This window comes from Nilaparvata lugens, chromosome 9, assembly GCF_014356525.2.
Source record: "Nilaparvata lugens isolate BPH chromosome 9, ASM1435652v1, whole genome shotgun sequence".
NCBI lineage: Eukaryota > Metazoa > Arthropoda > Insecta > Hemiptera > Delphacidae > Nilaparvata > Nilaparvata lugens.
The window spans coordinates 2,458,126-2,476,129 of record NC_052512.1 but is presented as its reverse complement, the minus strand read 5'-3'; the positions used below and the strand labels follow the sequence as shown (position 1 = coordinate 2,476,129).

General features: G+C 36.5%; 1 protein-coding gene across 1 annotated transcript in view; it reads right to left on the bottom strand.

Moving 5' to 3' along the window:
* LOC120353001 (sodium channel protein Nach-like) overlaps positions 1 to 18,004 on the bottom strand; it is a 56,918-nt gene that overhangs the window by 16,047 nt on the left and 22,867 nt on the right. The window contains exons 4-5 of the mRNA XM_039435392.1: positions 17,608 to 17,694; positions 2,712 to 2,811 (exon numbers count right to left, since the gene is read on the bottom strand). Of these exons, the coding sequence (XP_039291326.1) occupies positions 2,712 to 2,811; positions 17,608 to 17,694 (187 nt within the window). The remainder of the gene's footprint in view (positions 1 to 2,711; positions 2,812 to 17,607; positions 17,695 to 18,004) is intronic.

The window sequence follows — 18,004 nt, the reverse complement described above, 5'->3', positions numbered from 1 at the left end:
ATGAGTATTGTGCACGAAGCCCTAATTAGCTACACAAGAATTTTAGTGTATAAATAAAGAAGTTATGGAAATCAGCTTATAAGAATCTCTAAAAATCACACAGCTGAGTGAAGGAAAAATAAGACTCGCACAAAAGTTCTATTCCTCTCAAGATTGGCAAAAGAGTAAATCTAATAGTGTATCCTATAAGTAAAGTAAAAGATTGATAAGAGTAATGCAACTTGAAATTAAATTGGATGGACGTATCCTGCTATTTCTCGCCCACTCTTAAGTAACAAACAGATCGTTTGAACGATAGTAATGTGATAAAAGTCGACTTAAATCAAATGATAAAAATTCCTAGGTAGTAGATTAGTTAATATTGTGGCCACAACTAGTTTATGTTATACCCCTTATTTTTACTTCATAAGTTAAGATGTAATCCTTATAATCATTTAATACCTTTTCTCATTATTGTATAATAGGTAGTGTTATCAGTTATTTGTACAGCCCTGTACAAATGACGTGGTGGGGATGACAATAATTTCCCTCAATAGAATGAGAAAGGAATAGAACTAACAAGGACAGAATACAGGAAAATTCCCTCAATCAAAGTAGAAGACTCAGCAATAGAATGGACGTTCAACTGATTTTTTATGATGATTTTGCATTTAAAACAATTCTAAGTACTCTAGGAAAACGTTTGAAAACAATAGAGGAAATATTAGAATTCAATTACATAATGCGCGGGATGACATCATGAAACTACTCCGATACCGTGAGAAAATCACAACGTGCTGGATTAGCACTCTAATAAAATTTTATCTTGGAAAAGTTATAATTTAAAAAAAAATAAATTTTTGGCACAAAATCCAGAGAAGCCTTCAGGTTTCTGAGAACGAAAATTGCTGAATTAAGTTTGGTTTTCAGGCATTCCAGATGTGGTTTCCATGAAAGATCCGAGTCAATCACCACTCCAAGAACTCATATACTACTTACAGGATCTATAATTATTATTCCCTTCAATTTCCAAGCTACCCCCTTTAGTATTTCGAAAAGGTATTTCGGTCTGCTATGGCCGGGCTTACGCCCTGTGGTTGGCCATGCTCTTGCACTACCTTACTTTGCCGTGCTTGCACACTGCTATAGCTGGGCTTACACCCTGCGGGTGGACGTGCTCTTGCACTGCCTTACTTGCCATGCTTGCACATTGCTATGGCCGGACTTACACCTTGTGGGTGGCCATGCTCTCGCACTGCCTTACTTCTATGTGCTTGCTCACTGCTATGGCCAGGGTAACACCCTGCAGATGGCCGTGCTCTCGCACTGCCTTACTTTGCTGTGCTTGTACACTGCTATGACCAGGCTTATGCCCTGCGGTGGCTGTCCCGTCACACTGCCTTACATCACCATGCTTGCGCACTGCTATGGCCGGGCTTATGCCCTGTGGGTGGCTGTGCTCCCGCACTGCCTTACTTCACCATGCTTGCGCACTGCTATGGCTGGGCTCATACCCTGCGGGTGGCCGTGCTCTCGCACTGCCTTACTTCTCCGTGCATGCTCACTGCTATGGCCGGGTTTATGACTTGCTGATGGCCGTGCTCTCGCACTGCCTTAATTTATTGCTGTGCTTGCACACTGCAATGACCAGGCTTATGCCCTGTGGATGGGTATGCTCTCGCACTGCCTTACTTCGCCGTGCTTGCACACTGGTATGGCCGGGCTTACACCCTGTGGGTGGCCGTGCTCTCGCACTGCCTTACTTGCTATGCTTGCGCACTGCTATGGCCAGGCTTATGCCCTTTGGGTGGCCGTGTTCTCGCAATGCCTTACTTTGTCATGCTTGCGCACTGCTATGGCCGTGCTTATGCCCTGCGGATGGCCGTGCTCTTGCACTGCCTTACTTCTCCATGCTTGCACACTGATATGGTCACTGAGTCCAACAGTTCGGTCACCGGCTGCCTCCTGCGACCAGGATCGATGTCTTGGGGTCGAGAAAGGCCTTCCCAAGCCTTACTCGATGTCCTCCTGCTCTTCCTGGTCCTCTTCGTGATTTTTCTGGGTCCAGTCAGGTTTTAGCCCAAAACCTAACTTGTTGCCATAGGCAGGCTGGCTGCTAGTTGTCACAGAAGTGGTCATACAGTACTTGCCTTCCTCCGAGTGCTGTATCTTGGAGCTTCCAGCATCTTCTATTGATTCCAGTTAAATAGAAGGCACAATTCGAAGTAGTGGAAGGAGTGAGAGTAGACTCTGGTCACGAGCTGCACTCACTCTCTTGCTGCATGCTGCTCCCTTCAAAAGTTCTCGACCAACTGTCCATGCTAGACTGCCCTTCTCCGCTGCTCAGCAATCCTTCCTTGGCAGCCGAGTGGGAGAAGATAAGGGTGCGCGGCATAGTTGAGCAGTAGCTCAGTGCCTACATCACTCGTTGTACAACGAGATCTTATAATGAGATTACCGAGCATCATCAAAACTAGCTCTAAAATTAATTTCCCTCACTAGTTACGATATACACCGTGACAAACTAGATGCTATTAGTGTTGAATAGTAAATGTTTAATTAACAAATATTGTAGCAAACATAGTATATCATTCTATTAACTATCAATATATTATTATCTACTTCTTCGTTATAAAATGTGAATGCTTTTGTACTCCAGAGTGAAGCTCGGTCCCCCTATATTAAAAATTATATGTGATTCCTTTACACTATCATATGATATTAGAAATTACCTGGATGATTCTTCGTCAGAGTAAGAAGATGTTTCATATCTGTACTGGATACTTTCACATGCTGGGGGACACTCACAAGAACTTATCTCCTCCTGAAAAGCTAAAATCTTCATTAATATTATTCTTCATAAGGAACCCTAATGAGACTGATTACCTTAAATCTTGAACAGCCCAGTTTTTAATGATCATAGAAAACTTTCCAGCAAAAATTCCATTCCAAACAAAGCTGGAAAGTCAAACTTTGTGTTCCAAACATTCTCCCCAAATTTGCCTGTCCAATTGTTGTTAAACAATTGAATATTGAATATTGTTGTTGAACTGAAGATTTTACACTCAACACTATAACGGCTGCAACAATCGTAGGAAGATGCGTAAAATGATGAAATAATACATGAAATTGAAGAGAATATGATGCTCTATGAGCTCATGATTAGCACGGATTTTTTCAATCAATCGTTTAAAAGTTATAAGACCAAGAAGATGAAAAAATCGGAAGGGTTTTCTTAAAAATGTGACATCTTTGAGAGCTCATACCTAGAAAACTATGAGAGATATAGAGAAATGTTACAGATTAAACTTGTAGGCTAATCTGTAAGCTTCAATTTTGTATTCAATAAAAATTCCCGAAAGGCGCATTTTGTTCGAGATATATGCAAAAAACCAAAATATGGTACTTTCAAATCACTTCAACCCTCTTAGCACTGGAAGTAGGGGTGAGGACTTTCGATGTTCACTCCCTTTAACTATCCCTAAAGGAGCTGTGGGGTCAAAAATTATGTTACACACTTTTCCCTCTTTACCTTTTTTGAGAATTCGTTGCCTGGACTCTTGGTGAAAAATAAGAATAATAATAGTCTACGTTTTTCATGTACAAATATTCACAGTAAAAGGTGCTGCACTACAAAAGTTTACTAACACAAAAAAAAAACTAAAATTTGATGGTTTAGATTATTTTTGGATTTCAAATGTGGGTAGGCTTACCCATTTATTTCATTTATGTATGATTTGTTAATATCTCCAATTAATTGTGAAAATCTTCAAAACGATTTGAAATATTGATGTGCGATTTTGTCATTCATTGTTTCTTGAAATGAATTATAATATTATGATTCCCTCCTTTTTTGATAAATAAAGTTGGATTCAAAAAGACGAATCCATGATAGTGGATCAGAATTTTGAAGCCACAGAAAAGTTATATTTAATTCAACTGGGATCCTCAATCAAACCTATTGTCAAATTATCCTCGTGATAGGAATATTAAATTAATTAAGCTCTTACCATACACTATCCCTCACTCTATAGAGTGTCCTAAAATTAGAGTGCCAAACTTCGAGAATAAGTTCTATGGGTCAAAACAAAGAGAAAATATAGAATATTTTTTTTCCTAAAACGCTTCATTCACGAGATGCCATTTTGTATTTTTTACAAAATGATTTTTATCTTCAAAGTTTTCCAACCGATCGCTATAAATTCGGTAGGTATGTTCAAATTCAATAAGAGAGATGAACTGTAGAGAAAATATTCAACTTTGCCCAATTCAAAAATTCAAAATGGCGGCCATTTTAAATTTTCAATCCAAAATTGCGGGAGAATATTGATAGATAGAGAAATTTACCAAGAACTAATTTTTTTAGGAAATTCTATTTACAATCAGAACACCAAAAAAATGAGAATCAGACAAAGCATAACAGAGATACAATGGAATGTGTGTTAGGAGGCAGCAGAACATGAGTACATTACAGTAAGCTATTAGAAGAAGAAATTAAAACAAAATTTAATTCTAACACAAGACAGCTTTTCGAAAGTTACAACAAATTTACAAAAATTACTACAAATGTTCTACGTGTGCTCCATCCATTTCTATGACACTATCCATCCTCTTTCTCATCGACTATAAATATAGTGAATAGCCTACTCATTTTTCATGATTTACGATTTCATTTTATTGATATTTTCCTTCTACCTGAGTAGTTTATCTAGAATTTCTTTCCATAAATTTTATTATCCTAGTTCCTAGATAAGTTTACCTTCCTCACCACCATCCTTCCTTTACATCCTCTCATTTCCCAACTTCCCGTTGCATGCAAAAAAAAATTTCTCTTCCTCTTATCAATTTTTTTTATTTTATTTCTTTGTAATGTACCGTACGATTCTATGATTTACTATGTTTACTTATATAGTAGGCACCTACTGAAAAACCTTCGGGTTTAGTGGGACCTCCAATGTGAATATTTTGTTCAATAAAACTTGATTGACTTGACTTGAATCCCTCTTTCTTCCAAATACCCCAGGCTTTTGTCTTATCACTTCACAACCGGCTACAATTCGTTCCTTCAAATACTCAATATTCTCAACAGGGGTATGGTAAACTTAAGATTTTAAAAAACCCCATTAAAAAATCTAGGGGATTAAGGTCAGGAGACCTGACAGGCCATGGGATGGGCCCCCATGCCCTATCCATTTATTTTCAAACACTTGATTCAAATGTTCAAAATGACGCATCACATTCAATGAAAAGTGTGGTGGTGAACCATCTTGCATGAACCACATATTTATTCTCAAATTAAGTGGTAAGTCTTCTAGCAGTCCTGGAAGATCTTCTGTTAAAAAGTTCAAGTATGATGCACCATCAAGTCAGTTGGATAAAAACCATGGTCCTATGAGATACTCCCCAACAATGCCTATCCAAAAATTAATAGACAATGGCACTTGATAACTCATGACTCCTTGAAGGTAGAGTTGGGAATGGTATCAATCTCTTCATAATGATGTGTAGAACGAGATTATCCATGATGGCAATCTCAAAAATGTTTGTCATCATGAAAAAAACAAGATTCTAACGAAATCATCTGTAACTCTAATAATGTCCAGGATATCGGATCAATTCAGCCATCTGGAAGCTCCAAAATAATCATACTACAATATCCGAAAGATTTATCCAATTCCACCAATGCTAATGACATGGAAGCCATGAAGGGGATTCCCTTCACACTCCCCCATCGTTTAAAAAAGAGCTGTACTGATTCCTTTGTCTCAAATTATATGGCGAGGTTCTTGTGATGGTTTGATCCCTACCCCCGGGCACATAAGATGGGTCAACCTCCACTGACTCTGGTACTTCCTGTTCCAGGTTGTCTTACTCCTCCTGTTAGTCAATAACTTCTTTAGCAACTTGACTGGAACTTAGTCTCTTCTCATCCTTGGGTTTGAGGCAAGTTTTCAAGCAGTTCACATGAACATTGATCTGGCGATCATCAGGCAAGATCACCATCTAGCTCACTGGGAACATCTTCTCACTTACTTCAAATGGTCCCACCCAAGGGAGATGAAATTTACTCGATTCTCCAGGTTTTACTGCGGAATTGTGCAGATGAACTGCATCTCCATCTTCGATTCTCTTGGTTTTCTGCCTTCATTAGCGGTTATAAGCCATTTATCTGCTGCTTCCGAGGAACTCTTGACAGCTTGTTGATAAGTCTCACCCAGTCTCATTTTCAATGTCTTCAAATGCTCTCCCTCTGAACAACGCTTCAGGTCTTGGAGTATGGGTTGTTTGGCAGGTAACAATATTTCATGACCCCGACATAGAAAGAATGGGGAATACATGTTTTCTAATTGTTGGGATTGGCATTTGGTGGAAAAAGTGTGTTTTTGGCTGCAAACAGTACTTTTTACTCTTTTTCTGATGACGCTCCAGCCGTGAAATATGGACTTAAAGCCTCCATCTAGATGTCATTTTGAAGCATTGGAAAAATTCTACAACACTGTGCCAATAATACTAGTGTTTGTCCACTGCGAATACATATACAGAGTGGGAAGTGAAATATTTCCCCGAAAATTGTTTCAAGTTTTTGAAGTTGAATAAATAAAGGAAAGAGTGGTCGAAATGGGATGATTCTCTTGAACATCATTGCTTGGTTAATTTTACACACTTTGGTGGTAGAGTCAATCTCTCACAATAACTGAAGAACAAGTGATATTGAAAATTTCTGTCAATAATGAACGCCATCTTCTATTTTCCAATGATGTCAAATATTTTCGTTGTTTCCATCATCAAATTCTCATTTGTCTTGTAACAAAGAGATTGAGACCATTTGCAAGTCTCTATCTTAAAGTAGTCATGAAAAAATCGATTTCATAGTTCTAGCTTGTTACCTTATGCTTATGGAAAAACACACCAGAGATCATGCAGGGTTTTCTTTGGAGAACTCATTTTTCAACGTACAGTGCATGAAGATATATATCGTTCTGAAGTTGAGAAAACGCTCTAAATTTCATAGATTCAAATATCTCTGTATCTCTTGCACAAAGAAAGTTATGATGGAATTAAATTTGAACAAATTTAAAAAAAAATTGGGCTTTTGAAGGTTAAATTAGAAAAATATGTGTCTAAGAAGATAATTTTATCAAACAAAAATTGTAGAGGAAGTTTTTAAAATTTTTTTGTCAGAAAAAAACAGTTGAAAATTAAGGCAGCCATCTTGTTTTCAAGGTGTTTGCCTGTGATTTCGACTTATCATCACGATCCTTATCATGCTAGACCTAACAAAGAAATTGAGACATTTTCCACGGCTGTCAATCAAAAATGACCATGGAGTGTCTTATTTATGACATTTGTACCTGTACTATAAGCAGAAGGAACCTTCCTTACACCGCGCAGGGACAGGATTGGAAGTAGACTCCACAAGATGAATGATGATGATGAGTAGAGATCCCCCTTATCCATCGTGAATAAGGCAAGACGTGGATTCAATAAAATCCCCAAGAATTGTTATGAAAACTTTGAAGAGGTTGAGAATTTCCCTTGTGGATAAGAAACTGCCATGAGGCCGGTGCGACTCAAAGCAAACACAAACTAACTCTGGGCAGTAAACACTTTAAAACTGGGGATGATGTTTTTAATGATAAAAAAGAGCTATTTGTATAATGCTAAAATGTTGAAATCTTTAAAGGGGAATAAAAAATGGACATTTTTTAGGAGACATAAGTGAGATGCCGAAATTGAAGCCATTTTTCAACAAGCAGGAGAATTGTTGGGGCAGGTCGAAAGTAAAACAGGGATTGCAGCAAAAACCAATACCAAAATGAACCGCTAACGACAAATATACCAAAAGAGATGAAGAAATTACAAGAATAATTATGCAAAAGAAGGAAATAAGAAATGAATACATCCAAAATAATAAGAAATATGTGAAATGCCCAATTAAGAAAAATAAGAGATGATAATGCCCGAGAGCAATGCTAATTTCTGCCACCAGAGCAGATATTTATCTAGTAAGCAGCTGATGCCAAGCATGGAACCAACAGCGAGACATGCACGCTAAATACAAAACAAAAAGAGGAGAAATGCGTAGTGAACAGAATGGTTAATACAATCAAATGTCTTCCTCAGGTCACAGAAGTTGGCCTGAACAAAGTGTTTACCCTCAAAAGCCTCAAGAATTTTATTGATGAGTGAATCAACAGCTTGTGTGGTCAACCTATTCTTAATAAAACCAAACTGCTCATTACATACAACTTTATGTTGCTCTAAATACACACATATTTGCTTATGAATTATAATTTCAAAAACTTTGTCAACCTTCTTATAAACGTTTGATAGTTTTAGTGTTTCAGGAAAAACACCTTGCTCTATACATTTATTTATACAATAAACTAGAGGAAATGCTATGCCATACAAACATACTGTTTACAGAGCTCAACAGACAAAAAGATGATTATTTATTCACAAAATATGCAGCACTGAACAAAATAAATAGTGCCATACAAATCAATGCAGCTACATCTGATGAGGGGAATAAGACAAATCTCTATCTCTTTACAAACTATGTTAATAAACAGTTGTGTAACTAACCTATTTCACACAATTGAAGATAAAAAATGATAATCGGCGGCAGTGTGGTGGTGTCTGTGTGCTGGAATACATCACAAAATAATGTTCGCTAGCACCACACTGTCTAAAACGTTGGATTCTATGACAATAATATCTGGACAAGTCAAAGGTGTGTCTTATAGCTCTTGGCTGAACACTGATGGCTACACACGGGGGGATGTCAGTATACACCACCATCAAAGTCAGACACATCCATCCTAGCACTTCCTAGCCTAGAAATTCAGTCTTGTTTTGGCGGTGGCTACTTTTGTCGTACTTGTGCTGAAAAAGAAGTGTCTTGTTTTGGTGAGGCGAGTCTGTGACTAATTTCTCTACCTGGAAAACAGTCTCTGGTTGTCGCTATCAGCTTTTGTCGCTTATGTCAGTTAAGCTGGCAGAATAGCTAGGAAGTAAACTGGTTTGAATTTTGGCACAGACTGTACTTTCTTTGAAATATTATGTTTATAACTTAGTGTGACAGAAAGAAGTGTGTGTGTGACCACCATCAGACAATACTCCTGCGTGAGATTGTCTCTTATCTCAACCTTATTTGGCTCTATTGCTTCCTCTCTCATTCACTCTCTCTTTCCCTCTCTCTATCACTCCTGCGCCTTCTCTCTCACTCTCTCTCTTTCTCACACAAACACACACACACACGACTCTCTCTCTCTCTCTCTCTCTCTCTCTCTCTCTCTCTCTCTCTCTCTCTCTCTCTCTCTCTCTCTCTCTCTCTCTTACCCGGTTGTGTGCTAATACTCTCCTTTCTTCAAAACCCCTCAGGGTTTTGTTATTATTTCATACAATGCTTCAGACATAATTATTATCTTCAACCTATCTTGAATTTGACTTTCCCATGTCTAGATTTGTAAATTTTTTCTTGCTTGTAATATTGTGAATTCCTCCATTCAACTGAATAGGATTGTATATTTAATAAAGTTGATGTAGCATTGTACTGGAGGGTTGAATGTGAGAGAGGGCCGGCCGTGCAAAAAAACTAAAACTCCAATTCAATCAAATCCTCACCTCTTCACTTTCTCACTATAGGCCTATATTCCTCAGAAACACACTCTCTTTTAAAATACACAATCCCCTACACTGAAATAATTTGACTCCTTAAAGTTATGTGCTCCCAACTTGATAATACCGCCCGTTGTTCTCTCAATAATATTTGTTGAACGAGCGTTAGCAAGTTCTTACTTTTTACTCAAGTTCAAAGTTGTTGCCAGTCTGTGGGTTTGCTTGTTTGTTTGAATGCACTACAATAACTTTAGAAAGAGTTGATCGATCAGCTTCAAATTTTGAACACACACTCTTCGAACCTTTTCACAGGTGAAGTTCGTTGAACAACAAAATATTTTACTCACTTCTTCGTCCTTTTTCAGGATATAAAAGTAACATTGAAAGTACATGAGTTAAAATAGCTTGCTCCTGTGTGTCTGCCTGACTATTATCCTTCAGTAGCATACGCATAATATTAATGATACAAATAATTGTGATGGCAGTTGCTATGTCGTTGGTATTATTAATTTAACAAGATTTCAATTTTGATTCTGAATCATTTACCCATACGAAGGAACATATGAAGTTCTATGGATTCACGTAGGCCTACAGCGTAATATTAATAGGAAAACAGCTTAATGTTCCTTTTCCAAAGATAATTTGACAGTAGCTCCACTGGGATTATTCAAATTAAAAAAATTCTGTAGGTAGCTTCAAAATTTTGGTCTGCCATCTTCATTCTCTATGTCTTTCTCTATTATCTATGGGAAGGTTTTAATACAAGATTCAAATAAAGAATTTCAAGAGGCAATGAATGTTGGAAATCACTCATCAATATCAAACCGTTTCAAAGATATTCACATTTAAGTGTTGAAGTTTTTGGATATCTGTGATACAGAAATATTGCTCGCCTAGAACAGGATAGATTGATTATTCATCACATATTCTTATTATTATCGTTTCCTAGCAACCTATGTTAAGCGTTTATATAGTCGCTGCTGAGAAAGATTTATGTGATAGATACTATTATACTATATAGATACTATTATACTATTATGTGATAGATACTATTATACAATAACAAACAATAATACTATATTCGACTAAACAACGAGTGACCCAAATGAAGCGATTCAAAATATAAAAAAAATCTGGTGTGGTACACTCACACAACTTTCCTTGCTCATTGAACAAGGAAAGTCGATTATTTGATGCTCTTAAACGAGAATGATTTAGGGGAATAACATAATGACGATTGGCGGCAACATATTTGAAACTACGATGAGACTACTGTATATGTGTATAATTATATAATTGTTTTCAGAGTACTTTTTCCTTTGTGTAAATTGTGAGATTCGATGATTTTTTCAAAAGTTGTCAAAACAGCTGTTCTACAGATGAAATATCTCGACTATGTGTTCTTCTTATAAACTGCTCTACCTACCTACCTCATGCACGAGAAGGACAAAAGACTCATGTCAGTTTACAAAGTCCATTTCTCAAGGATGGGGTGGACCCCATTAGTTTCCTAGGAAATAGACTCATTCCAGTTGATAGAGATGATAAATAACTATACAGGGTATGAATTTGAAAAGTCTTTTTTGAGAAAATCGTGAAACACATGGTTTTTTAGTAAATATCCGCCATTTTTCTCGAGAATATTACTGAGCTCCTGCAATTTCCAAGAAATGAGATTCATGTCAGTTGATAGGGCTTATCCAGAGTATGAATTTGAAGAAAATCGTTAGAGTCGTTTTCGAGAAAACCGTGGAAAACATGGTTTTTTAGTAATTATCCGCCATTTTTCTCAAGAATATTACGGAGCTCCTGCAATTTTCCCAGAAATGAGACTCATACCAGTTGATGGGGCTTATAAATATCCATGGTATAAATTTGAAGGAAATCATTGGAGACGTTTTTGAGAAAATCGTGAAAAACATGGTTTTTTAGTAATTGTCCACCATTTTTCTCAAGAATATTACGGAGCTCCTGCAATTTTCCCAGGAATGAGACTCATGTCAGTTAATAGGGCTTATAAATAGCTACCCATGGTATTAATTTGAAGAAAATCGTTAGAGCCGTTTTCGAGAAAACCGTGAAAATTTTTTTTGTTTTAGTAATTATCCGCCATTTTTTCCGCCATCTTGAATTGAATTTTGTTGAATTTCTTATTTTCGGGTCCTCATGGTATAAGGACCTTAAGTTCAAAATTTCAAGTCAATCGGTTGATTGGGAATGGATTTATCGTGTTCACAGACATACACACATACACACATACTCACACACACACACACACACACACACACACACAGACCAACACCCAAAAATCATGTTTTTGGATTCAGGGGACCTTGAAACGTATAGGAAACTTGAAATTGGGGTACCTTAATTTTTTTTGGAAAGCAATACTTTCCTTAAAAAACATATTGGTAGTAGGGCAAGGAAAGTAAAAAAGAAAAATGGGAATGCGAAAAATATTATAATATTTGGAACTCCATAACTTATCATTTAATTAAGAGACATTTATGGGATTAATAATTTTCTGAGAAACACTAATAATTGGCAATAATTATTTAGCAATATTGCACTAATAGTTTTAATTTTAGACGACTCTCTCCTGGATAATTGAAATCTGTGCGTATGTTGGAGATTACTCAGTGATTACTGCATCATCTGAGGAAACCCCGTGAAAGTGAGCTCTGTTCCAAATTAACAGAATGCTCAAGTATAGACATTTAGAAAAAACAACCATTTCATTTAATGTTTATTGAAAGAAGAAAACATGTTTTATTGAAAGAAGAAACATGTTGTTTAGAAGAAAACAACCATTTCATTTGATATTTATTGAAATCGACCACATCAGTATTTACTCGTGAATTACCGGTTTAATGTTGCCATACAATAATTGAAGTTGATTTCATTCAACTTCAGTGGCGCCATTTCACCAAACTGCAAGGGGGGGCAGCAAAAACCAAGAGGTATTGGGGAGGGGGAGGAATACCCACAAAGGATAGAGGGACCTGATTTTTTCCCCATAAATGTTACATTCAAAGATGTTATTATATGCTTCACTTTTTCTACTTTTATACAAATGTGGTTGAAGTATCAATACAAACATATACATTATTAGTTGATAAATTCAATCATGAAATATTTATTAGAAATATAGGTCTACAGAGAGGCCCTAAAGTAGGAATACACTGAAACAGATTTCTTAAAAATCATGGAAAAAGATAAACTTTTCTTTTACAATGACAATTTCAACAATATCATTATGGATCATATTCTAATTGGAAAATAACTCTCAGTTAGAAAGCTAAAGATACATCAAGCTGTTCCCATGATTCTCAATAACTCTTTACATACATTTTTGATTGTCTGATTGTGCCCTTTCTTTTGCTTTCACTGTGACATCTTACAACTTGTTAATTATCACATTGAAATTTATTCAATAACTCTCTTATTGTGCTCTGATCAATAAGTGTACCCATTCTGTATTCAAACTATACCACAGAGAAAAATATATTTTTTATTACTCAGTACCCGTATCCATACTTTCAAGGCAGTTTTGCTACATTGTTGATACTGTAGGAGGAATTATACTACTGCTGTTAAAAAAAAGTATTAAATCATTATGAGGCTCTAAGGATTCGTGTAGATAGACCCGCATTTTCATTATTTATCTGATCCTTGAGGGGGGCCTAGGCCCCCCCTGCCACCCTAAATGGCGCCCCTGTTCAACTTTGTTAAACTTTTCAAAGTTTTTGTATTCTACTCATTTCCATTGACAACGTGCTCACATATCCAGTCTTCCAGGAATTCTATCCTATATAAATATGCCTTTACATCCCCATATTCCAAGAAAAGGGTATTTCTATGTTAGAGAAGCACATACTAAAATTAGCTTATAACAATCAGGTAGTTTTAAGGGAATATGAAAAGATAGACTCAATTGTCTCAACGGTCTATTGCTGGTTTTCAAGTAAAAGAGGTGGAGGTGAGTAGATGTGACAAGTGACATGTCCGTTACTGAAAATATCGATTTTGGGATCCCCAGTCAAAAAAGTTACGTGATTGGTTGAGTCCTACCAAGAGATGCTTTACCTGAGAAAGACAGTGATGATTGAAACAGTTTCTCTGTGACTCGCAGTCATTTAGGATGAACATACAGAGAGTGCAAGCAAAGTTTTCTGCTTTCAGATGGGTGACTGATGACGGGGAAGTGTATAAATATAAGAGGACTCTGAAAAAGAATGAGGGTATAGTCCAGGCGCAAATGTCAGGAATAAGGCACTCCGTGGTCATTTCTGAGTAACAGCCGTGGAAGATGTCTCAATTTCTTCGTTAGGTCTAGCATAATGAGGATTCTGATAAGTCGAAATCACAGGCAAACACCTCGGAAACAAGATGGCCGCTAAAATTTTCAGGGTTTTGCTATATCGCTTGTATTTCAATAACCATTCAAGATATTCAACCGTTTTTTTAGACGAGAATATTTTTGAAATCTTCCTCTACAATTTTTGTTTCATAAAAGTTTCCTCTAAAACGCATATTTTGCAATATCGAGGCTGATAAAATAGAATACGAAAAAAATATATCATGGATACTGATCCCATAATTAATTTATATAGAGGCTATCTATGAATGGATATTAGAAAAAATTGATAAATATTAATTTGACATACTTGTAAAAGATTTCAGAGATCAATACAACTGTTCATGAGCGAGTTCTTCAACCAAGGGCGTCTCTAGCTATATTATTATATGTGAATCCATAGAACTTTAAAGTTTACTCCGTATGGGTAAATAATTCACAATCAGAATTAAAAATCCCTAAACTAATAATACCAATTACTATAACGTTAAAGGTATTACTATCACAAGTTGTATTATCTAATACATGTAGGCTATGTTGAAAACAAACAATAGACAGGCAGACAGACATTAACGAAAGTGAGTTGATGTAAAATTTGTATATTAATCAGCTGAATTCGGGGCATTGAGGAGAGTCTATGTGATAATTCTGAAATAGCGTTATCTGTTATGGATAAATGGATAAATTGTGGTAATTGCATGCAATTAATATTCCAGCTTACTAATGATAAATCACAACACCCTTTTTTCCAATTCACTTCATCAGTTTATGTGATTTTCGGTCTCCTCATCACTGGAGTTATTATAGTTACTGTAGCATAATTTTCGATGAACTCATTACTGGAGTTATCAGTATTAGTATGGCATATTGATGTATTTATCTTTATGGGAATACTAATTACAGTGTTTTTGATGGCAAAACTACGAATTATAGAGTTATTGAGAGGTTTCAGTGTACTCACTAATCTTGACAATTGAACTATTAAGTGAAGTTTTTTTTTGTTTTGTGTCAAGAAATTTACTAATAATTCTATTATTTAAGCTCCAAATAACTGCAGAAAAGAGAGACAAGTACACAAAATAGGAATGATATATAACGAATTATACAGTTACAAGATAAGTCATCGTCTGATATTACCAAGAAGAGGGATAGAAAAGAGTGATATAGGTTTCAGAAATAAATTGTCAATGGTCTTGTTAATAGCCTACATATGGGGATTCATCAGAACAATGACTATTGTTTGAAAATCAGACAGCTCTGCGTAGTACAGTCCATCCAAGAAGTGTAACCTAACCGGCTTGTTTTGGAAGTGTCAGAGATTCGATGTGTCTGACTTTGTCGTTTCTGTACAGATGTAAAAGTGTCCGGTGTTGGGGCCTAACGCACACACCAATTCGAGACTTTCAAAACAGTCTTTCCCTGTCGCTGGTGTACGGTGTCGATGGATGAGATAGTCGCTGTCCACTCCTGTCAGGTTCTGGGTGTGTCGGAGGACTAAGGTGGCGCATACCCCTACACACAAGTGTCAGCACCATTTTGCACCATTTATATACAATGCCCAGAGGGTGGGGAGTTGAATTTTTTTCCAGTTTATTTCTTTATTCAAAATTCTTTCTTTTTATTTTTTTAGTTTTTTATTTTTTTAAATTTTATTTTATTCAGTTTCTTCTTTTTTTTAATTTTTTCTACTTTGACCTTGACTTTGTTTTTAACCTTGACCTTCACACTGACCTTGACCTTGATCCTGGTCTTGACCTTGACTCTGACCTTGACCTTTGACCCCATGAGGATATTGGCACAGGTTGACCTTTGAGTCATGGGCATTTTGGCATAGGATGACCTTTGACCCCATGGGAATTCTGGAACAGATTAACCTTTGACCCCATGGGAATTCTGGCACAGGTTGATCTTTGACCCCGTGGGAAGTTTGGCCCAGGTTGACCTTCTACCTTGTCCCAGAATTGGTAAAATATATCCACTCAAAATGTTAAAGAGAAACATCCGATCTGTTGCAATAGCCATTGACATAAGTTAAGATGCACTGGAAAGTCCTTTGGATATGGTGAGGGTACAACTGCTGATCACATAGAATGCATCTCACTGAACATTTTGTGATACTCTTTTCACGTGATATTTTTCAAACACTGATACTTGGATCTTCTTCCACAGTGGTCGAAACTCTTTCTTGATTATACAATGTATTTGCAGAATGAGCCTGTTGGGTCTTCTGAGTGGATTTTGATGTTCCTCCTTCCCCCAAATTCCTGTGAACATTCACAAACACTTTCCCACTCGGAATTCGTTGATTAGAAAACCTGTCTGCGTAGAGGCAACATGCCTGATGTGAATTCTCATCAGCTAAGCCATAAATAAAATGAAAATCAGATAGATCTCGATTGGAATAACTGTGATTCAGCATTTTACCAAATAAGATAATTTGAACCCAGCCTCACAAATTAATTGTGTTTCCAGTAAACAGAAAATTATGACCTGTTTGTGTATAAATAATAATTTGATTATTATCAGCTGATTAGAATCAAATTATAATTTCCTTTTTCCAAACACAAGAAAATCATAACTTGATGTTAGCCAGAATGATAGGCTTCCTTGCTATTTACAACAAATAATTGATGTTTTCCTGCCTCGTAACACACATTTCATTGTATCTCTGTTATGCTTTTTCCGATTCTCATTTTCTTGGTGTTGACTGATTGTAAATGAATTTCCTAAAGAAATTTGTTTTTGGTATATTTCTCTATTTATCACCATTCTCCCGCAATTTTGGATTGAAAGTTTAAAATGGCCTCCATTTTGAATTTTCAAATTGGACAAAAATGAATATTTTTTTTACAGTCCATCTCTCTTATTTAAACATACCTACCAATTTTTATAGCAATCGGTTGGAAGAATTTAAAGATAAAAATCATTTTGTAAAAAACACAAAATGATGAATATCATAAAGGATGCATTTTAGGAAAAAAAATATTCCACATTTTCTATATTTTGACCCATAGAACCTATTCCCAAAGTTTGGCACTTTAATTTTGGGTCACTCTCACTATTCTGGGTGTTTGAAAAAGAACTCCCTAGTTTTAATATGTCATAGACATCTTTAAAAAGTGGTATATACTATTCTAGTTTGTGGTGTTTGATTCAGCAACTGTCTAAGTTCTGTTCCCCTGCAGTTTTGTGTTTTTCCAACAAGATGGCGCCCCTCCTCATTACAAGAATCATGTGTGCGTGGCTCTAGACACTCGCTTTCCAGGAAGATGGATAGGGAGAGCTGGCCCAATTGCTTGACCACCAAGAAGCCCGGACTTGACCCCTTGGACTTTTTTATAAAAATGTTGTGTACAGAGAAAAACTCCCAGACATAAACCATTTATGGGAGAGAATCATCACGGCGGTTGAGACAGTTATACCTGATGTGTTGGTGAATACATGGCGAGAACTTGAATATAATCTCGACGTGTGCAGGGCAACAAATAGATCCCATGTTGGTGTGTACTGATGTAAAACAAAACTTGAAGGTTCTCTCCTCCATTGTACTTGATGTTGTTTTTCATTAATGTACACTTTAAATCCATGCCTAGAACTGGGGAATTCTTTTTCAAACACACTTTATATAGATAATGCATAATGTACTATACCTTCAATTTCATTGTCAACAACACTCTTGATGTTTCTGAAATGACACTCCCAGCCCTTGAGAGAACATGTCTTTGAAAAATTTGATTCTGAAATACAAAATTGAAGTCATCATAGATTCATATATGGGTTTGGTAGAGTGAATTGGGCAAATACAAGAAGATCGAGTTGAAAAAATAGTTATTTGTACATCCAGAGTGAAAGATACAACTTTTTCTCCCTGAGGGGAAAGTTTGATGCCCGAGGCAAAGCCGTGAGGGTGAGAATTTCTCTAAGGGAGAAAGATCATTTCTCACTCAGTCGAAAAGAAAGTGATAAATTCATTTTTCTGTGTGTGTGTGTGTGTGTGTGTGTGTGTGTGTGTGTGTGTGTGTGTGTGTGTGTGTGTGTGTGTGTTGT